Source organism: Ursus americanus, chromosome 2 (genome assembly GCF_024610735.1).
Source record: "Ursus americanus isolate L20-20 chromosome 2, mUrsAme1.1.p, whole genome shotgun sequence".
NCBI classification, from domain to species: domain Eukaryota; kingdom Metazoa; phylum Chordata; class Mammalia; order Carnivora; family Ursidae; genus Ursus; species Ursus americanus.
The window spans coordinates 87,989,236-88,014,014 of NC_142128.1; the positions used below are offsets into that span (position 1 = coordinate 87,989,236).

Here is a 24,779-nt window from a genome sequence, read left to right on the forward strand (position 1 = left end):
TTCCGGAACAATTTCCCTCCAGAAATATGTTCATTGCTTACAGATGACCTTCCCTTAATTCATTCATGAACTAAAATTTTAGAGAAATCTCGTGACTTTTGCTCAAGCAAAAAGAAAACCCAATCCGAACTGAAGATGACCATATGAACAACTCAAGCCCACCAACATGACCAATGTATTTCTTGTCACATGTTAAAATTAAAATTCTGGTGAAAGAAGGTAAGAGAACATCAAAACCTTATAGTATTATTACTCTTTGTTTTACTTATGGTCATCTTCAAATGGTTTTGAAGTCCCTCCTCTCACCTCCTGAACAACAACAAAAAATCTGGTATAAGATTTTTGGGATAGGGGCATGTGGGTGGCTCAGTTGGTTAAGCGTCTGCGTTCGGCTCAGGTCATGATCCCAGGGTCCCGGCACTGAGTCCCGCACTGGGCTCCCTGCTCAGTGGGAAGCCTGCTTCTCCCTCTCTCTCTGCCCCTCCCCTCTGCCCCTCCCCTCTGCTCATGCTCTCTCTCAAATAAATAAATTTTTAAAAATCTTATTAAAAAAAAAAGATTTCTGGGGCAAATTAGGCATCCAGTTATCAAATCTTAATTGAATAAAATTTTCCTAGGGCATTCCATTTATTGACAGAACTATAGCATTTCACTTGAACATCCAAAACCCTATCAAAGGCAAGTCTTACTAATTTTTCAGAGAAAAGGAATATTATATTATTAAAACTAGAATGATGTGAAAGTCCAGACACAAACTAAGAACTGGACTGAATGCTAAACTGTCCTGGCCACTGAGCCCCCTCTGTTCTCCTTTACAGACATTGGTATAGCTCTGTTCTGGAGTTCCTGGAGAGCAGGGAATAAGCAGCAGAATTAAATGACGGCTAAGGGTAGGTGCTAAAGTCAGTACTGCTTGGGTTTGCGGCCTAACTCTACTAATTTACTAGCTGTGTTACCTTGGGCGGTTTTTATACTCCGTTTTCTTATTTATAAAATGAGGATACGAAGAGTACCTAGCTCATGTGGTTTACTACGAAAATCTAAGGAGGTAATACATGTGGTAAAACATTTAGAGTAATAATCCTTGACATAAGGACTCTGTAGACTTTGGCTATCAGCTTATTACTATTCATCTATGTACTTTCTGCCACACTTACCATGGTGCCTTGCATAGAGTAAGTGATCAAGAAATGTGTTAAAAAGAAATACTACCTAAGTTTTCAGACATAAAATTAGTCTGACTCATGACCTTCATTTGCAACCCTAATAGAGCTCCGTGAAGCTATTACGGCAGATAGCTAAGAGACCGGGTCATGAGAAAAGATCAAGAAAAATTAAGTGAGGACAGTCATGGTAGGAATTTCAGCCAAATGGGGACCTTCTGAGATTAAATTGGTCACTTGTGTCCAACAGCTAGCTACTTTGCATGCTACCTAGGAATAAAGACATGGTTGTCCTATCTTCAGTAAGACCGAACTGTAACCCTGGAGCTCGTTTATAAAAGGATTCAGTTATTTGTAATAAATGAAATGAAAATCATCCTAAGAATGATTTAGACTCTATTCTGTACTCAATGAGAGATACCATCAATGTCTAGGGAACTTGGCATCTCTGAACTTGAGATTTTGAATAATGCCACTATCAGACAATGCCTTGGAATTCAGTAGGTATCTACAAATAAACTTATCCTCAGACTCCAAGCAGAGTATAACAAGCAACTTTTCAGTCTAGTGCTCACTTGACTCTATGAGTCATGATATGAGAGTGATAATTCTTTTAGTGTTATATTTCTTAGGACTCCTACTGTTAACAATAAGCCTATAAAATCTTTTGAAATTATGAAAATGTTCAAAATTACTTATAAACATGTACTAATATGATTTTTATATACTTAATAGCAGGTTAAAGATTATACCCTAACAAAATTTTTAGTGTCTACGAAAGATAACCAAGTAAGAAAAGAATGATTCCACTTACAATGCCAAGTCCCCTCCCGCTCTTCCCCCAAAGCCATCTAAAAGTAAGTTCGCTTTTCAATTTTATCAGTGGGGTTAATAGGTATTAAATTGTAACTCTATAGATAATTATAGAAAAGACTGACAAATGAACTCAAAATTTTAATTTCAATACAGATTCCCAAAATATTAATATTATGCCCTAAAAGCTTTCTTTGAACTATAAATGAAACAGTTGTAATACATACCTTTACAGCAAGTCAATTTAATCTCCCTTGTCTCAGTTTCTTCACTTGTAAAATATGAATAATAATAGTATCACTTACCTTATAAAACTGTTAAGAATTACATAATTTATGTAAAACAGAGTCAGGCATACAGGATTAAGTACTGAATAAATGTCAGCTATTAAGATTTTTGTTATTCTTTTCCCATTAAGGTTTGCTCAAAAAATTACAAAGTGTTTTTACTGCAATTACTGAAACATCAACAACCAGAAATGCCACTGGCAAAGCTGCTGGAACTGGGGGAATCTGATTCTGTTTATGATTAAAATGCAGATCTGTATAGCTGCTACACATTATTTATTTTTAAGATAAAAGCTCTAAAAGAAAGAAAATGAACAGGGTAAAAGAAATTAATACAACCCTGGTCCCAGCCTTTTTATATCACAAGTCCTCAAGTGATCTAAAGTAAACTTCAGAAAATTACCATTAAAGAATGCTAGAGGAATTTTAAATATATAAAAAAGAATGAGGGCAAAAAGGATGTGAGTGAGGTAATGGAAAATGCAGATGTAATTTTGGCTAAAGAAAAAGCTAGGGCTAGCTGCCATTTGGTCAGAGCTCATTCTCGGCATTCAAAAGAAAGTGACTGAACATGCTTTATTGCTGTTTTAGAATACAATATATAATCTAGAGAGAAGAAGAAGGTAAAGTACTCCATGGTGTATATTATCTACAAATCAAACCAAAGAAAGGAAAAGGGAATAAAAGTCTTAAAATATCAAAAACCAATGACATTTTTTGACCGTTACACATTTTTGAGACCCGGTGTTGGAGCCTTTTATACGTTTAAGTAAAACTCTACCAAAGGAGATGGGGAAAACTCATTAATTTCCACACAGCTGCAGACAGCTTTGGATTGTGTCAAAATTATCTGAATAAAAATGTGAATAAAAACCTAATATTTCTGAAAAATATTTGTACAACAGGTTAGTAGAAACTTCTAAAACTAAAGTAAAATAGGGATGCCTGGATGGCTCAGTTGGTTAAGCATCTGCCTTCGACTCAGGTCATGATCCCAGGATCCGGGGATCGAGCCCTGCATTGGGCTCCTTGCTCAGTGGGGAGACTGCTTCTCCCTCTGCCTGCTGCTCCCCCTGCTTGTGCTGACAAATAAATAAAATCTTTAAAAAAATTAAAAAATAAAGTAAAATAAAGAACTGTATCCTATTAAGAGATCAAAATTGGTGAGAAGTACTGAAAAATAAAATCAGAAGATTGTTGGAATTTGGGCATGCTTTCATTAAACATTTCATTAGGTGTGATGAGAACACTAACAAGGCCTGGCAATGAAATGTACTACTTCCACAACATAGGAGAGAGAAGAGATTATTCACAAGGTAATGATGTCAATCTGAGCCTCTGGTATTAAAGAGATACTAAGTTCCATAAGGGCAGGGACAAAGTCCATTTTGTAGCACCAAGCATACTGCTGAGCAAAGACTGGTTGGCCAGTTGATATACCAAAAGAAAACTGGGGTGGGTAGGAAGTTGATATATACAAAACTGCCTCATAAATAAATCTAATGTATTTAAAACAAAAAAAGTTACTGGAACAACGAGAAGAGCCAGAAAGGGATCATTTAATTAATTCAACCAATAAATCGTAAGTGCTTACTTTTGTTCTAGACGCTAAGGATAAAGCCTTGAACCAAGAGATTAGAGCTTACACTGCTAAGGGAGAGAAAGATGAATGAAACATTACAATGAAAATAAAATGGTGCTTTTCAGGATCAAGAATGGAGGGGACACTATATTACAGAGATTAGAAGGATAGCTTTTCTTTTCTCAAAAAAAAAAAAAAAGGCCTATTAGGAAAATCTAACAAATCAAAATTTTTAAGTGTGTATGTGAGGAGGGGGGAGAGAGTCTTTTACGAGAGTGAGAGGAGTCACACCTAGACACATGCAAACAACGTCCTCAGGTACTACAGAAAGGCAGGAGATTTTACAGAAACTTCTTGGCTTCTACTTGATCAAAAGCAATAAACAGACCTACAACAATTATTTACTTCTGTTGTTTTTTAAAATGTTCGCTCTTTCCCAGAAAACATCCTAAGCTTGTTAAGCTACTGCTTTTCCCCCAAACTACATGAATAAAGTAGAAATGAGGCTAGGATATGCACACAAAAGAGTATTTATGTTTCATACAACTACATTTTTATTTTTGCACAACATTCTATTTTTTTCTCTCCAGCAAAGCAAAACTTCCCACACCAAATTCTTCAATAAGCCCCTTAAGATTTTTCTCCAATGACAAGAACAAATGAGAGCTGTTAATAATTTTCAGATTTAAAGCAATAATTCTCATATAAAACAATTTTTTCCTTGAGATTTGCCAAACTATTCCTCTCCAGAAATACTGCATCCTTATTCTAAGAATTTTTCACTATATTGTCCAGGCTGACTAATTTTTACCTTGAATGCAGACCAACAGAAGAGACAATTTTTCAAGGGACGATGAGTTGAAAGCCAAGAAAACATTTTTACTTCTTATAATTTAATCCACATTGAACTGTAGACAAATTTGGCAGTATCAAAGTAAAAGTTTTGTCAGCATATCAACTGCCACCTCCTCTTTAAAGCTTCTCTAAGAATGACTGGTTTTGGTCATAATGCTTAGAAGCAAAAACACTGTAAGTTTGGATTCTATCTCTCATGTTAACAAACAGATGATGTGCCTTCCCCTTTTTTCTGCGCATTATAGATGCTTTCTGTTGATACATTCTTTCCATAAGAACCTTTGCAACATAACAGATAAAGGGTGGCATTATGCAAATTCTGTATACCGAGGAGGGATAGTTAAATAGAAGCTACCAGCGTGCATAGTGAGTTCCATCCTCAGGGCAAGTTCTGTCCTATCCAACAGCACCTTGTTCATGTTGACATTTGTGGCAACTGCACTAGGCCTAGTTTCCTAAGAGTGGGAAAGGATTCTGAAAACAAGACAACTTCAATATAAAAACCACAATCCTCATTAATTTTAAATTAGAATAAAATATGAAAAAAGTAAATATTAACAGGATATAAACTGCTGTTTAGTCTTCATTCTTTCCAACACTTCAGTATTAAAGATCAGGAATGAAAAAACAAACCAGCTGCCTAAGATATTAAATCAAGCAGTCAAAAAGTTGTGTAAATTGAAAATGCTTCACATTTTCTTAGAAAAAGCATGTATGTTTTGAAAGATGGAATACATTTTATCTCAAGGTTTGCTGTACAACTAACTGTCACTACATTAAAAGGATTATTTTCATGATGGGAACAACCCGAGTCACAGTAACTCATCTAACAAACGTTAAGTTTTCCTTTCTCCGGTCTACCGAAAGTTTGTATTGCCGAACATTTCACAATTATCTCACAGTTTCAGATGCTTATTTACAAACTAGCACAGGGATGAACTATTACATGAAGACCACCAAGGTAGAAAATTACATAGAGGCTAAAGAGTATGCTCTCTGTTTTAACTTTAGTTCTTTGCCGTTTTTTCCCCTTTTGGTTTCTAATTGTTGGATAACTCTCAGAAACATAAATCTCATTTCAATAGGCAACACGAGAATTCGAGGAGAAGCCCCATAAAAACCCCAGGTTTTCGGTGTGGTGGAGTGGTACAGATAATGCCACACAGTGCTCACCGGCACACTAAGTGAGGAGATAAGACAGGTTTAGAGGAAGGAGGAAAGATGATGAAGTTACTTCTAAACATACTGAATTAGAGTTACCTATAGATACCTCATTCAATCGGTATTTTTTATCTAAAATGTTACTAGGCACTGGGAACTGCTAGACAGCGGGATATACTGGAATTGCTAGGCTAGATCTGGGAGCCATTGGGTGAATTATGGAAGAAGTCTAAATGAGACCACTCCAGAGAGTACAGCGTTAAGTAAAAGCAGTGGTCTGAGACTTTCAGAAGAAAAGATGTAAGAAAAACGCAGAGAAACAGGAGTCAATAAAACAAAAGCCAGAAATGTAGAAGGTAAGCCAAGAGAATGGTGCTACTATTGGAAAATTTCAAGAAACAAATAACTACTATCAATCTCACAGAATTAATATGAGACTTGAGAAATACCTATCAAACATTTCGACTAGGAAATCAATGGTGGCCTTATTGGCAACACTTCTATGACTGAAGAGGGAGATAACAGCATGCTGAGCAAAAGAAAACAGCAAGAAAAGGAGAAAGGAATAGGGTACTTTTTTATTAGCTTAGGTATGAAGAGAAGGAGAATTCCATGGTAATAGTGAGAAGGAAGAGTCTGGGGTATGAGAACATATAAAATGAAAGTGAACTGAAAAGAGAAGGAGTCAATCATTGGAGACCAAACTGAAGATACAGTAAAGATAATGGTTCTAATATTTTCTCCAAGTCAACTTTTGCACCTCAATATTTGCTTCCTTTGCTTTAACTAACAGGAATAATCACTGTGTTTGTTTCAGGTACCAAGGCTGGGAGAAAATAGGTATACTCTCTAATAGACAGCAACCTTTCCAGATTCCACTAAACTCCAATCATGCTGGCGGTTTGCTCTCCTTTTCTCTCTTTCCTCTCTATGTGCATGACAGGGCAAAAATGTACGCACATGCACAGACAACGTCCAGTCCTGTACCGAGGTCTCCACTGGGGAGAACTTAAAGCAGACACCTGAACTAGACATCACGGCACCAGGATCTATATTCATTTGCTCATTTTCAGCAAAAAAGAACCTTAATTTCCTTTTCTAAAAGATACAAATTGTGGAATTTGAGAAAAACATTTGAATGAGAAACAAATACGATCACACAATCAGTAAATTTTGGAATGAGAATTTAACAGGGACAACTGGAAAGATGCTAGATCAAGACTTCAGAATGCAGGGGCGCCTGGGTGGCACAGCGGTTAAGCATCTGCCTTCGGCTCAGGGCGTGATCCCAGCATTATGGGATCGAGTCCCACATCAGGCTCCTCTGCTATGAGCCTGCTTCTTCCTCTCCCACTCCCCCTGCTTGTGTTCCCTCTCTCGCTGGCTGTCTCTATCTCTGTCAAATAAATAAATAAAAATTAAAAAAAAAAAAAAAGACTTCAGAATGCAGACTGGTTTTAGGACTATAAGCCAAGCCTTCCACCTTCTGGACCTTAATTTTCTAAATTATAAAATAAGTGAATTAGAAGAAATCACTGCGGTCCCATCCAGCCTAAAGAACAACATGATTCTGGACCTTTGCGTGCTATTTCCAGGTAAAGAGAACCAAGGCTCAAAGAAGACAATTCAATTACTTGAAAAGTTAGTACAGAAGAGCCATTCTGGAATCAAGGGTTGCTGATTCTCTAATGTTCTTTAATTTATAAAAAGTTTATGTTCTTACAGAGTATGAAGATATTGATGAGTTCTTAAAAATCCTCTATTCTTCCTCACCCCCAATGACATTTTCAAGAATGGGCACACCGAAGGCCACGGTGAAAAGTGGAGCACATGAACAAAGTCTCTCCTAACATCTAGCTTAGAGCTGCTCTGATGGAGTCATGTGTACTATGGCCCTGTACTGTTTATCAAAGAAACAGACACAGTATTCTGGTATGTACTGGCCATTATCCATGCTGTGCTTGGGATATTTGCCTTCAACCAGAATGCACAACATTCCCCATTATCACTGGAATCCTATGATATCCTACAAGGTTTTAGTAAGTTCAACTCTTCTCTAAAAACTAAGGCTGATTTTCTATTGCAGCTGAATGAGAGTGTTATCAATTGCCTCTGTCTCTACTTTGTCTTCTAGTCACTGGTATCTTAAAGACTTCAAAGATGACACTGACACATTTAAATGAATAACAGATTTTTCAATTACTTTCAAAAACAGTTACTGTGAAATCCAGTGTGAGTAACTATATGAAGACAATGGAGACAGAGGATGAAAAGGATTATTAGAGAGAAACAACTCTATCATTCGATTACTCTCTGCACAGGATCAAACCAATTTATCTTAATATATGCTAGGCATATATGATACAGAGTATTTTCTGTATTTAAATTTACATATACATTTTAAAATGGGCAGTTTGAAACTTATTTTCATTCAAACACTTAACAAAGCATTATTCCTTTTTTGTTGAAAATAATCTCATAATATTATTGGTTAAACACTTCTTGGAATTTGTAAACACTGTAAAATATACAATAAGGAGATAAATTCTTAGTGAGATGAATATAAAGTACACATTTGGTTGTCTCAGCACTGAGCTAAATTTTCACAGCTACACCATCCAGGAAAACAACAATACCAACATTCACTGAGACTACTTTTCATAATTTACCCTAAGAGATCTGCCAACTAAGTGATAGGAACTCACGATATCATAAATAAATTCAATAAATATTTTGATCGATTTCTTTAGTTAATGTTAAATGTTTTTGCGGCATTAAATGTCACTGCACACTGTTTCACTCTTTAAAAGCATTACTAAAAGAGCTAAAATGTATTATTTTTCCACAGTCCATCTTTAAGAAAAAACGAATCTATGAAAAAACCTTAAGGGCAAAAGGTTAATTTAATATGAAAATACATCCCAGGTGACAAGGTAACATATTTCTTTAGTCATTTTTTTTAACAATCTTAATGGTAATTTCTTTAAAGGATACAAACACTTGTAAAATACCTAGGATTTTATATAAATTACTGATTAATCAAGACAGAACAACTGGGCATAATGTACACACAGTGACATTACTCACCTAAATAGGGAATGCAAGGTGTCATCTTTAAGCTACTTATATAGTCTCTTAGTCTTTTGTAATTATCTTCTTTACTCATCACATATTCTAATTTTTCAAAGGTAGTTTTGTCTTTTCGACTTAGTAACTAAAAAACAAACAGAAAAGTCTAAGTTACTCCCAAATTCCATCTTATTATAGCAAAGACTTGAAGTTGTATTTACTATAAATTTAAATTTCAAAGTTATACCTTTTTCAATTATACTTCGGTAGCATATAAATAAAACATAATCACACGTGTCTATTAAGATAATAAACCCAGTGGTGCTTGTGTGGCACAGCTGGTTAAGCAACCGACTCTTGGCTTTAGCTCAGGTCATGATCTCAGCACCATGAGATCAAGCCCTGCACTGGGTTCTGAGCTCAGTGCAGAGTCTGCTTGAGATTTTCTCTTCCTATCCCTCTGCCCCTCCCACTCATGTCTCTATCTCTAAAAATAAAAATAAATCTTAAAAAAAAAAAAAAGCAACCAAATCCACTATTTATAAAATATAATATCCTTTCTATGTATATAAAATCATTAACTTACTTAGTAAATTATAATACATTATTTCTCATCTTTATTATTTTATAATTTAAAAAAAATTTTTTTAAAGATTTTATTTATTTATTTGTTAGAGATAGGGAGAGCACAAGCTGGAGGAGCAACAGGAAGAGGGAGAAGCAGACTCCCTGCTGAGCATGGAGCCTGACGCGGAACTCGATCCCAGGACCCTAGGATCATGACCTGAGCTGAAGGCAGACTTTAACCAACTGAGCCACCCAGGCGTCCCTCATCTTCATTATTTTACATAGTTGAACAATTTTTGTCAATCATTTTCCTAACTAAAATAATTACATATTCATGTCCAGCTCAAATATCCAAATATTTTAATACACGGTCCCCTGCCTCCTCAAAGATAAAGATCGTTCTCACATAATCATTAAGAGATAAATACTGAATGTTGTGGTTTCAGTAACAATTTTTCTTGGCTAGTCCCAACAATAACCATAAAACTGTGATTCTCATTTTTGGATTTTGAACATTTTTTCTTTGATCCTGTTGATCAGTGCTGCGTCACATACAGCTGAACAATCAACTGAAACTTTCAGGAAGCTCAAGGGCTAAATTTGCAGTGAATGTGCTTTGAGGAAAATGGAGACAATCAAGGGAACAAAAGAAAAGCAAGGTCGATTACCCAAAATAGTATTAATTACTTGTTATTTCTTGTGTTTTTGATTTTAGCCATTCTGACAGGTGTAAAGTGATACCTCATTGTGGTTCTGATCTGCATTTCCCTGATGACTAGTGATGCTGAACATCTTTTCACATTGGCCATCTGCACGTCTTCTTTGGAAAAAGGTCTATTCAGGTTCTCTGCCCATTTTTTTTTTAAAGATTTTATTTATTTATTTGACAGAGATAGAGACAGCCAGCGAGAGAGGGAACACAGGCAGGGGGAGTGGGAGAGGAAGAAGCAGGCTCATAGCGGAGGAGCCTGATGTGGGGCTCGATCCCATAATGCCGGGATCACGCCCTGAGCCGAAGGCAGACGCTTAACCGCTGTGCCACCCAGGTGCCCCTCTGCCCATTTTTAAATTGATTTTTTTTTGGTGTTGAGTTGCAGAAGTTCTTTAAATATTGTGGATATTAACCCCTTCTCAGATATATCATTTATAAATATATTCTCCCATTCAATAGGCTGTCTTTTTATTTTGTTGATGGTTTCCTTCACTGTAAAGAAACGTTTTATTTTGGTGTAGTCCAAAAAGTTTAATTTTGCATTTGTTTTCCTTGCCAAGGAGACATATCTAGAAAAATGTTCCTACAGCTGATGCAAAAGAAATTACTGCCTACATTTTCTTCTAGGAATTTTATGGTTTCAGGTCTCACATTTAATCCATTTTATTTTTGTGTATGGTATAAGAAAGTGGTACAACTTCATTCTTTTGCATGTAGCTGTCCAGTTTTCCCAACACCATTTGTTGAAGAGACTATTTTTTTTCCCATTGTATATTCTTGCCTCCTCTGTCACAGATTAATTGACCATACAAGCATGGGTTTATTTCTGGACTCTATTCTGTTCCATTGATCTATGTGCCTATTTTTGTGCCACTGCTTTGATTACTACAGCTTTGTAGTATATCTTGAAATCTTGGATCGTAATGCCTCTAGCTTTGTTCTTTTTCAAGAATGTTTTGACTATTTGGGGTCTTTCGTGGCTCCATACAAATTTTAGGATTATTTGTTCTAGTTCTGTTAAAAATGCCATTGGTATTTTGTGTTGGCAAGGATGTGGAGAAAAAGGAACCCTCACGCACTGTTGGTGGGAATGCAAACTGGTGCAGCCACTGTTGAACATGGTATGAAAGTTCTTAAAAAAATTAAAAATCTAATTACCATATGACCCAATAATTCCACTACCGGGCATTTAACCAATGAAAATGAAAAAACTAATTTGAAAAGACAGTATGTACTCCTTAAACATGTTTATTGCAGCATTATTTATAGTAGCTGAGTATGGAAGCAACTCAAGTGTTCCTTGACAGATGAACGAGTAAAGAAGAGGTGGTATATATATATAGATATACCATGGTATATTACTCAGTCATTAAAAAAAATGGTATCTTGCCATCATGCAACAGCATGGATGGACCTAGAGGGTATAATGCTAAGTGAAATAAGTCAAAAGACAAGTATCATATGATTTCACTCATGTGTGGAATTAAACTAAACAACTGAACAAAGAAAAAAAAAGAGACCAAAACAAACAAACACCCTAAGAAAAGAAAACCAGACTCTTAAATATATAGAACTGGTGGTTGCTAGAAGGTAGATGGGGGGGGGGGTGTTGCATAAAATGGAAGGAATTAAGAAAACACTTATCTTGATGAGCACTGAGAAATACAGAATTATTGAATCATTATATTGTATATCTGAAACTAACACTATGTTAATTATACTTGAATTTTAAAAAGGATATTTAAAAAATATTTAAAAATTCAGAGAATATGTTTTTAAGTATTTCAAAGACTCTGGAAAATATTTTTTTCTTTAAACATATGAAGTTACTATTTCATTATGATGTAATAAACTTTATGTCATAAATGTTATTTTTTAGCATACAAAATACATCCACCTATAAAATGCTCATCTAATTCTACGAGGTTAACAGAAAATCTGAAGATAAATTTAGAGATGAGGAGACAGATTCAAAGTTGATTACAGGATTAGCAAGAAGCAGAACATACTAATACTCTCTTAGTTGTCTACCCACAAAGGCACAGGTCCCTGTTTTTCAGTGTCTTAGTTGGTTCTGGAGATTAAGAATATTCTGATGCCAAATCCAGTACTCTTTATATATAGTATTACAAGTTGTACAATTGGGATTCATGTTGGAATTTATTTTTTCATGGGGTCCAAGATGCAAATTATTTTCAGATAATCTCTATCAGTAAAACGTCTGACCGGTATTCCTCCTTCTTTAAAACAAATGATTTTAAGGAGTCCTTTGTTTTAATATTTTAGATAGATAGTCCATGGTCTAAAACAGCAGTTGCATAATCTTTTGCTTGGCCCAGCTTCAACATGCTTTATTAGCATTTTCAAGATCAGGTACAAATCTCTGGTAAGTCCAACTATCGCTTTCTCTCCCACCAGAGAATCTGGATATGGAAAATATAGTAATGTGACATGGCAAAGATAACAATAAACCTATTCTTTTTTTCTTAAATCAATCATTCAAAAACTGGTACAATATCAGGAGAAACACAACTGATTTTGCCACATCTGAAGCACAAAACTGTAGTAAAGAATTACATGGTCTAATATATATAAAAAGGGGCACGTGGGTGGCTCAGTCGGTTAAGTGTCTGCTTAATGGCTCAGATCGTGATCTCAGGGTCCTGGGATCAAGCCCCACACTGGGCTCCTTGCTCAGTGGGGAGTCTGCTTCTCCCTCTCCCTTGACCCTCCCCCCTGCTCGTGCTCACTCCCATGCTCTCTGTCTCAAATAAATAAAATCTTAAAAAAAATAGTATGTATAAAAATAACTTACATTTTGGAATTTTCACAATAATCAATAACCAGATTAAAAGGATTCAATCTGGTGTGGGATAGCAGAGACTTGTTTTAGGAAGACTATTTACAGGAAGAGTATGGACAAAGAATTAGATGTTAAAATAAGGTGTGTCCAATGATAGCTCAGGAACTCACCCAAAGCCCATGTACCAAAGCTATATCTAAGAAGTCCTGATTCTTTTTCTTCTTTTCAAATCTTTTTCTGATGTTCCTAATGTTATCCCTACGATGTTACTTCACTATACTCTTCCCTCCAAAAAGGGGAAAACAAAGTGGTTCACAAAGTTCCAACTCTGCATATTTTAGGCACCACACTCTTCCTCTGGCTAAGAGCATGACAACCAGGGACAAACCTCTTCACATGTTCATTGATGCATGAATGTGGGAACTCCAACTCTTCCTGGCCAGATCTCTACACCATGTTACCATAACAATCTACTTTGGGAAAATTTGGATGAATCCCTGTTCATGTCAGTCACCATAAGGAATAGATAAGATTCCCAGATCACCCCTCACCACCTTGATTTGTATCCCCATACAGTATGTACGGATGTGTTCATTTGCATAAATACGTTATTTCTCTTGAAACTTGGGTGCAGATTAATTATAATCTTTTGTTCATGACACTCAATTATCATTAGTCCCTGATATGGCTTTCTTGTTAAACTGATTTATTCTTAAATTTGGAACAAATATATATGCATCAATTTTCCTACCTAAGAACTATACACCAATAACACAACTACCTATGTGCTCTTCCATATCCAATTCCCTTAACTATTTTTTTTTAAGATTTTATTTATTTTTTGAGAGAGGAAGAGCACAAGTGTGGGTAGAGGGCAGCCCGATATGGGGTTCAATCCCAGGACCCTGAGATCACAACCTGAACCAAAAACTGAGCCACCCAGGTGTCCCCTTTGACTCTCTTTAAGTAAACAGTAATCTCTTTCCTAAATTTTGTGTTTATCATTCTCTTAAATTTTATTTGATTTTTGACTAAAGAATGTCATACTATTTTTAATCTATGGCTTTATCATTCAATGTTCTGACACTGAAGGTTCACCCATAATGTTGTCTGTGGCTGTAGTTCACTCATTTTCCCTGCCTCCCTGTAAATGTCATCTTCTCTGAAGCACTATCAATATGCCTATTTTTCTTATTTTTTCTTTTTGCTTTGTAAGAGATTTCTTTATATATATGTAAATAATATATTTCTATATACACACTAGATATAAATTCTTGATCAGTTACAACTGCTTCATGTTATATTTCCCCATTCTGGGGCTTCTTTTCAATTTTCTTTAAAATATCTTTTGATGAACAGAAATTCTTACTTTAATGTGGTAAAAATTTTTTCATCTTTTCTTTCATTGTTTGAGGTTTTTGTATCTTATCTGAAATACCCTTACAGATTCCAAGTTGGAATCTATTCATACCAAGCCGGAGAGATATTAAGCTATTTTTCTCTTCTAAAAGCTTGTAAGTTTTTTATTTCACATGTCAGTCTTTAATTCATCTAACAATGACTTCTGAGGCTTAATTTTATTTTTTCCCCAAAATGGTAACCAATTTCCCAGCTCCAATTAATAAAGAGCCCCTCATTTCTCCACTGATTTACAATGCCACCACTGTCATATATCAGAGTTCTATAAAAGCAATTATCTATTTTTGGGTTCTTTATTTTGTTCCACTGGTCGACATGTCTACACCTGCACTAACTGTACATTACTTAAATAATACAATATATCTTGATATCTGTTAGGGCAAGTGTCCAAGTCTCCCACCCCATTTTCTTCTTCAGAAATAGCCTGGCTATCCTGACCCTTTACATTTCCATGTAAATTTTATAAAGAATCTTGTCTCAGACTGGGATTTTGATTCAAGGTGCATATATCTCCACATACATTTGGGGAAAACTGGCATCTTTAAGCTTTCCTATCCATGACTAAGGGATATTGTTCCATCTATTTCGTTCTTCTTTAATGACTTCCTGTAAAGTTTTATAGTTTTCTGCATATAAGTCTTGCATATATTCAAGGGTTGGTATTACAAATACATGGCAAAGAAAAAGAGAACCCAGCCTTCAACCTTGGTGGGGGAAAAAAAAAAACCTGTAAGGAAGAAGCTAATCAGCTACATTACCTGTTATGGTCCTACTCTGGACACTCACTCTGGGGATGCTTGGGCAAGGTTGCATGGACTCTACTTGGTCAGGTTTAAACAAAGGCAAATTAAAGCATTCTGAGATCACTACTTGAAAAAAAAATTAGTCTTGCATAAGTTATTCCATTTATTGTTTGCTATTGTGCTTCTTTTATTGACATTGTAAATGGTGTCGTTTCAAGTGATATTTTCAAATTGTTTCAAATACAGCTGATTTCGTGTATTGTTTGTATATTCAGTCACCTTAATAAACCGTTTATTTCAACTGTGGTAAAATATACGTAACATCCACTATTTTAACCATTTTCAAGTGTACACTTTAGTGGCATTAAGTACATTCATGTTCTCAACCAACCATCACCACCAACTATGCATGGCCAGGAACTCTTTTCATCTTCCCAAACTGAAACTCCACACCCACTGGACAGTAACTCCCATTTCTCTCTCCTTTTTTGGTCCCTAGCAAGCATCTTCTACTTTCAGTCTCTAGAAATCTAACTACTCTTGGTACCTCATATAACAGAATCATACAATCTGTCCTTTCATGTCTGGCTAATTTCACTTAGTATAATGTCTTCAAGATTCATTCATGGTGTAACGTGTCAGAATTTCATTCCTTTTTAACACTAAACAATATTCCATTCTACGTGTATACATTTGGTCCATCCATTCATCTGCTGATGCACGTTCAGACCGTTTACACCTTTCCAACCGTACCTTCTGGGTCTCATGGTCCATCCCCTGCAAAAGCCCCATCCTTAACCTTTTCTTGACGCATTCTCTTTCTTTTTTTGTAACAGGAGCCTAGATTTGAGTTGGGTGCAATCCTGGTTCCTTGCTCTTCACAATTCTTTCCTCTCAAACATCCTCCAGCTTCTACTAAGTTCAAGCACTAGATCAGTGTTGTCTGACTGAGTTTTGCATGATGAAAATGATCTATGTGCGCCCAATACAATGGCCACTAGCCACACATGACAACTGAGTACTGGCAACATGGCTAGTGTGAACGAGAAACTAAATTTTAAATTTAATTTTAATGATTTAAATGTAATACCCACATCTGGCTAGTGGCTACCATACTGGACAAGACAGCACTAGATTATAACAGTTATGTTTCTATCATTAATAGAGCTACTAGTCATTTTTCCCATTATATCTTAAAGGTGTTAGTAGTTGGAGAAAGAGTCCACCAACCAACGTTATTTTCGTATCTTGGTGACTGTAATCTTCACACAGATGATACTCTTACTACCCTGGTATCTCACTCAGTTCCTTGACTTCTCTTCCACTCAATAATCTTACCTTCTACCACTCTCAGCCTCTACTCCCTTGGTTATCCTGAATCCAATAAGTACTGACTGCACCTGACTTTCCAATCCAGTTACCAATACTACTTTTTCACTCTTCCTTCTCTCTCTTTTACTTGGGTTAAATTCCTTACCTATCACTAAAACAACTTGTACATTTACCCACTTTATCACTTGTGCTATCCCTGACCCCTCTATGGTACAAACAAGCCTTAAAAAATTCCAACACCGGTTAAATACAATTCTCGTCACTACTCCAGGCTTATGCTGAGCACCTGAACCTGGTTAGAGAATACATGACTTCACTGACTGGTTTCACCTTAAAAATCATGACCAAAATCTCAATATAAGGCCTACCATACCAAACCTACCCTATTTCCCTAGTTAGTTCATTCCCACACTCTTCTAAGATGACTTTCACCTGTTCTTCTTTCTTCAAACCTCTAATACCTCTCCCCCATCACTCTCAACTAATGACTCTGCTTTATATGTCTTAAGAAACAAACATCAGAAGAATTTCCACAGAATCTCACCATCACATCTACCAACTTACCTGCATCTGTAACCAAATGCACCCCCTTCTCTCCTGTTAAAATGGATCAACTGTTCCTGCTCCGTTACATTACTGAACCACTTCCCTCCTGCCTGATCAAGGGTATTGCTAGAGTAACTTCTTGCTCTCCTACCATTTTTCTTTCTATTAGATCATTGCACAGCATACAAACATACTGTCATGGAACTCATTTCCAAAAACAAAACAAAATGCCACAAATCTCTAGTCTTACATTCCCCTCTAGCTGCCAGATTTCTCTGCAGCACCTAAACCTCTCCCTTTATAACAAAACTCCTCAAATGCATTCTCTATACTTGCTGTCCCATTTTTTTCTCCACATTCTCTCAAATCCAATCAGTTTTCACTCCACCACTATACTGAAACCCCTCTTGGCAAGGTTGCCAATCCTCTCCAACTGCCCATATCCAATGGCCATCTCAAAGTTCTCACCTAATTCAACTTATTAGCAGCATCCGACACAGGTGATCACTCTTTCTTGAAACACTTTCATTACCTGACTGTGGAAAACTCCCACTGTGATATTTCCTTTGTTGATTCCTCCTCACTTTTTCCAATCTCTAAATCTTGGAGGGTTCCAGGGCTCTTCGTCTGTACTTATGACTCAGGTGATCCTATCCAAGCCCATGTTTTAAATACTATCTTTATGCTGATGATCAAAAAATATATCTCTAGCCCCAATTCCTCCCTTTAACTTGTATACCTAGCTCTGACCTTCAGTTGCACATGGATATTTATCAGCCAACTCAAACTTGGTATGCGTAAGAAAGAACCTCCCTGCCCTGCTGCTGACACACTCCTTCCCTATGCCCCCAGAGTATCAGTAAACAGCATCTCCATTATCTGATTTGATGCAATCTCTCTGGACTCATCTCCTGCCATCATTTACTCCATAGCCTATTCCACTCCGTCAACACTGACCGCCCTGCTATTCTTTGAACGTTATCAGGGCCTTTGTACTGGCTATAACCTCTGCTTGAAATTCTCTTCTCCCAGATTTCCACACAAATGGTTCTCTCAGTTCCCCCAGCTCTCTACCCAACTGTCACTTAACAGAGATCCTCTTACCATATACAGTTAATTCTCAAACAATACGGGTTTGAACTATGCGGGTCCACTTATTCATGAATTCTTTATTTTTTTTTTTTAAAGATTTTATTTATTTATTTATTTGACAGAGAGAGAGAGACAGCCAGTGAGAGAGGGAACACAAGCAGGGGGAGTGGGAGAGGAAGAAGCAGGCTCCCAGTGGGGGAACCTGATATGGGGCTCGATTCCATAACGCCGGGATCACTCCCTGAGCCGAAGGCAGACGCTTAACAACTGAGCCACCCAGGCGCCCCTACTCTTGAATTTTTTACAGCACAGTACTGTAGATGGATATCTCTTCCTTATGATTTTCTTAATAATGATTTCTTTTCTCTTACTTTATTATAAGAATACAGTGTATGACACATATACAAAATATGTGTTAATCAACTCTATGTTATTGGTAAGACTTCCAAGCCAACAGCTGGTTATTAGTAGTTACGTTTGGAGGGAGTCAAAAGTTTTTTTGACTGTGCAGGGGCGTTGGCATCCCTAATCCCTGTGTTGTTCAACCCTTGTACTTCCCTGGTTTCTCTTCTATCCCATTTAATCTGCTTTATTTTTCTTCAGAGCATTCATCACTATTTTTATCATTTATTTATTTACAGTTTATCTTTTCCCAGTAGAATGTTAGTTGCCTAAGAATGGGACTTTGTGTCATTTACTGCTGTATGCCAAGCAATTAGTGCCTGGCACAGTACAGACTATTTTAAAATTTAATATAAACCCTAAAGATATTATTCAGATTAATAATGAAACTGTTACTAAATAAAAAAATTCTTTTCCATGCAAATACATGAGGGAGACAACAAGTTATCTTCAAGGAAAATAAAAATTAACTTGAGGGAAATGTATCTCATTTCTAAACCACAATATAAATCAGAGTATAATTCTTTTCCCTAAAACTTCAAAGATGGAATTCATTACGGTATATTTATAATCCTTTCCATTCACCAATGAAATTCAAATTTTAAGAGAGTAAGGCCATCTTATTAAAAAGAATTTTTAAAGTAAGAAAACCCTTCACCCAGGTGCTTCTAAAATGCAAATAAAATATAAAGAGGATCATAAGCTCTTTCATATTAATGTCTTTCCAATACAGAAAACCACCCTGGTTTTCATGAGAAACATGTGTCTCTTCAGATACTATGAAAAGTAAAAGCAATACTAGGCTAATTAAAAACAGTTATACTTTAGATACAGAAAAAAAAAAAAAGAAGCTTTTAAAAGTCAGTCATCTCTTTATCACAGGACCCCAAGAACACAGTAATCCTTTGTATAAAATGTAATAAACAAAATCATTCCTCTTTAACACCAAAGAATACGAAGAGATTTAAAAGAGGGGAGCCTGGGTGGCACAGCAGTTAAGCGTCTGCCTTCAGCTCAGGGCGTGATCCCGGCGTTACGGTATCGAGCCCCACATCAGGCTCCTCCGCTATGAGCCTGCTTCTTCCTCTCCCACTTCCCCTGCCTGTGTTCCCTCTCTTGCTGGCTGTCTCTCTCTCTGTCAAATAAAAAAAATAAAATCTTAAGAAAAAAAAAAAGAAGAGATTTAAAAGGATCTAAAATTTTACTTATATAAAATCTAAATGAAAAATACCTAGAAAGCTTGAGGCCAGTATCACATCACTCAAATATGGAAGTACGCAGATTTACAGAAGTCAAAATTCACACCCTGACCTTGTCAAAGTGATAGAACCAAATACAATTAACATATATCAGAATGTGCAGCAACACTGCATAATCCCATGTTAACTACCCAATTTTTCATTATTCCTGAGGGGAAAAAAAAAATCTAAGTTTACTGACTAAAAAATAATGAAAATCTAAATAAGTAAATATTCTTTGAAAGTTCCAATTCAGATGTTCCTTGAACTTTCCAAAAGCTTAATCTTTACAAGACCAAATGCAAAAAAACTGCATTAAATGCAAAAAGAAAAATTACACTTTCCCATCAGTAAACATGAAATGCTATGTTGTCAAACATGCTTACACAGATTCTACAAAATGATTTCGTAAATGGCAAAAACCGAGCACCAAGCTATAATTTACCCCAAAATTACCTGACAAGTCTAGTGTAACACTTGAGAGAGGAAAATGCAGGTTTCAGAAAAATAGACTATAAACTAATTTAAAGGTCCTTATCTATTATCATAATATTAACCTTACTAAGAACTACGAAAGAGAGAAATACATCTTTACTTCCAACAGGAAGTCTAACCCTTTCATTAACGAGGAGGATGACTTACCGCCCATGTTTTAGTCAACCTGAAGATTGGGGCACTCTGTAAGCCAGAGACTACCGCCATAAGTGCATGAAGGTTATTCAGCTCATATAGTTTCTGAAGATTTAAAAAAAGGGGGGAGGAGAGATGAAAAATAATGAGAATAAATACAAGAAAACTTTTTCTTTTTTTAAAGATTTTATTTATTTATTTGACGGAGAGAGAGACAGCAAGAGAGGGAACACAACCAGGGGGAATGGGAGAGGGAGAAGCAGGCTTCCTGCTGAGCAAGGAGCCCAATGCGGGGCTCGATCCCAGGACCCGGGGATCATGACCTGAGCCAAAGGCAGTTGCTTAATGACTGAGCCACCCAGGCACCCCAAGAAAACTTTTGATTAACAAGTAAAATCTAGGCAATTGGGTAGTGTTCCAGTACTTTTTACCCTCATTAGTGAGATTTGTCTTTAGAGTACCCATTATGTTACAATAAGTTGATTTTGGCCCAAAACAGAACTTCCGTGTTCTTTTTTTTTTTTTTTTTTAAGATTTATTTATTTATTTGACAGAGAGACGGCCAGCGAGAGAGGGAACACAAGCAGGGGGAGTGGGAGAGGAAGAAGCAGGCTCCTAGCGGAGGAGCCTGATGTGGGGCTCGATCCCAGAACGCCGGGATCACGCCCTGAGCCGAAGGCAGACGCCTAACGACTGCGCTACCCAGGCGCCCCAGAACTTCCGTGTTCTAACCTGGCATTGTTCTCAAGCTCTGGGAACAAATCTACCTCTAGTTCGGTAATATATTAAGAAAACCAAAGTTATGGTTCAGTATTAAGTTACCCAGTATGATCATGCACCCCAGTTTCTAATAAGGAGTAGCCTTCCTTATACTGAAATACTAAACCTCTGCCTTATGATCCCAGTTTCGAGAAAGGGTCTGTGCCCAGGATCCTAATCTGGTTTCCTACTCAGTACCCTCATAATTCCAGGGCAAGGGTTCAAACCTGCTTTCCACTGTCCTTAATTTCCTGCTTCCTCCCGCCTGAATCCTCTGATCCTTTGTTCTTCACTCATGTTGGGATATTCACTTGCTTCCCAATACTAGACCTTGCTTTTTACAGTCTCCTTGCAGAACTAACATTAGGTTCCATTAGTTTGCCAAGGGATCTACTCGACATTTATTGCTAATTTCCCAGATTTCCTCATACTACCAGATGCTTACATCTTAATGGTCCTATCTGAAAATCATTTAGAATGTTCCTTGCCCACCACCAAGAGACTCCAAGACAAAAATGCGTTTTGAACCTAGAGCTAAGGAAAGGGGAGGTGTTCCGTTTCTCTGGAGAACTCTGACCAATATATCACCTTAACTCAGGTCTCAAAGAATTCCCATAAAGTTTCAAGAAATATGAACTCAATTTTTTAAAAAATGGAAAATCAAAAAACATAAGGAAACAAGAATTCACAAATGGAGAACAACATCAGGTATTGGCCTCAAATAAAATGGAGATTAAATATGAAGATACTACCTAGAATGCAACATAAAAGACGGAGTTCTTAAAAAATGTGAAACAAAGGTTAAGAGACATGAAACATAGAGAAAAAAGGCCAACATTTATCTAGTTGGAGTTGCAGAAGAAGATGATAAAAAGTAATGCTAGAAATAATATCTGACAGATAGTGGCAGACTATTTTCCTAGATTACTGAAAAGACATTAATTCCTAGGGTCAGGAAGCTCAAGGAATCCCAAGCAGAGTAAAAAACAAACAAACAAAAAAATACATAAAACTCTTAAGTCTGGAATAGCATTTTTTTTTTCCCTAAAGATTTCATTTCTTTTTCTGAGAGAGAGAACAGGAGCAGGGGTGAAAGAGAGAAGCAGGTTCCCCACTGAGCAGGGAGCCCAACGCAGGGCTCAATCCCAGGACCCTGGGATCATGACCTGAGCTGAAGGCAGATGCTTAACTGACTAAGCCACCCAGGCACCACTGGAATAGCATTTTTTAGGAACAAGGTGACATAAAGAGACTCCCAGGTTAAATAAAATAAAGATCACTTTAACAAAGGATTTTTAAAAATGGTGTCACACGCTCAACATCACTAATCATTAGGGAAATGCAAATCAAAGCCACAATAAGATATCCTCTCATACTGGTCAGACTGGCTACTATTAGAAAAAAAAAAAAAAAAAAAGACCCAAAAAATAACAAGCGTTGGCAAGTATGTGGGGAAATCACCGCTCACACACTGCTGGAGGGACTGTAAATTGATGCAGTCACTACGGAAAGCACTGTGGAGGTACTTCAAAAATTTAAAAATAGAACTACCATATGATCCAGCAATTCTATTTGTGGGTATTTATCCAGAGAAAATGAAAACACCAATTCAAAGAGATATATGCACCTCTACGTTCACTGCACCATTATTTACAATAGCCAAGGTACAGAAGCAACCCAGTGCCCACTGATAAACAGATAAAGAAGATGTGGTATATATGATACAATGCAGTGTTACTGAGCCATAAAAAAAGAATGAAATCTTGCCATTTGTGATAACCTCGCTGGACCTAGAGGGTATTATGCTAAGTGAAATAAATGAGACAAAGAAAGACAAACACAGTATGATTTCACTTATATGTGGAATCTAAAAAACAAAACAAATGAACAAACAAAACAGAAGCAGATTTATAGAAAATGAACTGTTGGTTATCAGAAGGAAGGGTTTGGGGGAGTAGATGAAACAGGCAAATGGGATTAAAAGGTACAAATTTCCAGTTCTAAAATAAGTAAGTCATGGGAATGTGATGTACAACATAGGAAATATAGTAACTATTGTAATAATTTTGTATGGTAACTAGACTTCTCATTGAGATAATTTCATAATGTATAAAAACACTGAATCACTATGACGTACACCCGAAACTAACAGGATATTGTACGTCAATGATACGTCAATAAAAAAATGGTGCCAGAATTATTCATATGAAAAATATGAACAGTAATTCATAATTCATACCTACATAAAAAATTTATTTCACATGGATTAAATACTCAAGTACAAAATCAAACCTATAAAACTTTCTTAAATTAGATATGCTTAAATAAGACAATAAAAATTAATTAAAGATCAGTGAGTCTGACTACTAAAGTTAAGAATATCTATATATCAAAACATAACATGAAAAGTGACAAGTCACAAACAGAATGATGCATATGAAAACATGTAACAGAACTAGCATCTAGATTTAAGTAAAAAACTAAAAAAAAAAAAAAAATCAATAGAAGACCAACACCATAATGGGAAAATTGTTCAAAGATCTTCAACAGATATTTCAGGAGAGAAAACCTAAATGGCCAACACAGAAAAAAATGTTCATTCTCATCACATTCAATGAAAGTTATTTGTTTGTCATTTCTTTAAAGAAATTTATCTGTTCTCTCTATATTTCTAGGGCTTCAACCCTCCCATGAGCACCAAGAGACACCCACAAGAAGCCTATATAGCAGCAGTGTTTATAACAACAAAAATTTGAAAATTATCCAAGCTAGAGTACATGAAGAATTTGTGGTGTATGCAAACCACTCAGTAACAGTGCGGAGTAAAAAAACCCAAGTTTTAAAAGTATAAAAGTAACTAGGAAATAATTTATTTTAAACAAAATTGAAAATATACACAACAATATATGATTCAGGAACACACACATATATTAAACTATAAAAGAAAAGCAAACAAAATTCTGGGCAATGGTTTCTTTTGTAGTGGGAAGGTAGGGGATCACATATGACGAGACCTATGGGAATTCAAAGAGGGCAGTGGGTGTATGGATACCCACCTTATCATTCTTTTGATAACTTAAATCTGTTTTATAATTTTTTTTTGTCTCTGTCATCAATTTTATGTGTCAAACTTGATTAGACTATAGTACCCAGTTATTTAAATAAACATTAATCTAGGTGTTGCTGTGGAGCCATTTTGTAGATATGGTTTACATCTATAATCAGTTGATTTTAATTAAGAGAGATTATACTTGATAATATGGTACGCTGCATCTAATCAATCAGCTGAAATCGCTTAAGAGACAAAAACTAAGGTTTTCCAGAGAAGAAATTCTGCTTCAAGACTGCGCCTTCAATTCCAGCCTGAGCTTCTAGACTGTCCATCCACCCTACAATCGATTTCATACTTGCCAGCCCCCTCCCCCAACTACTGGAGCCAATTCCTCAGTTTTCTTTATATATTTTATATATATGTCTATTTGTCCTCCCACTCTAGAGAACCCTGATACAATCTACTTAAAGAAGAGAAAGACCTGCCAGTTCTATACAGACTGAATACAGAACGCAGAGAGGCAGAATGGAGGGATTTAAGAGATGGTGCACGAC

At 36.3% G+C, this 24,779-nt stretch overlaps 1 protein-coding gene across 4 annotated transcripts in view; it reads right to left on the reverse strand.

The window, feature by feature from the left end:
- The window catches only part of RALGPS2 (Ral GEF with PH domain and SH3 binding motif 2), a 163,372-nt gene that overhangs the window by 66,201 nt on the left and 72,392 nt on the right, over positions 1-24,779 (reverse strand). For 3 of the 4 annotated variants that reach the window (XM_045811289.2, XM_045811290.2, XM_045811291.2), the window contains exons 7-8: positions 20,427-20,519; positions 8,949-9,075 (exon numbers count right to left, since the gene is read on the reverse strand). In XM_045811289.2, the coding sequence (XP_045667245.1) occupies positions 8,949-9,075; positions 20,427-20,519 (220 nt within the window). The remainder of the gene's footprint in view (positions 1-8,948; positions 9,076-20,426; positions 20,520-24,779) is intronic. The other variant, XM_045811292.2, reaches the window with a different exon arrangement.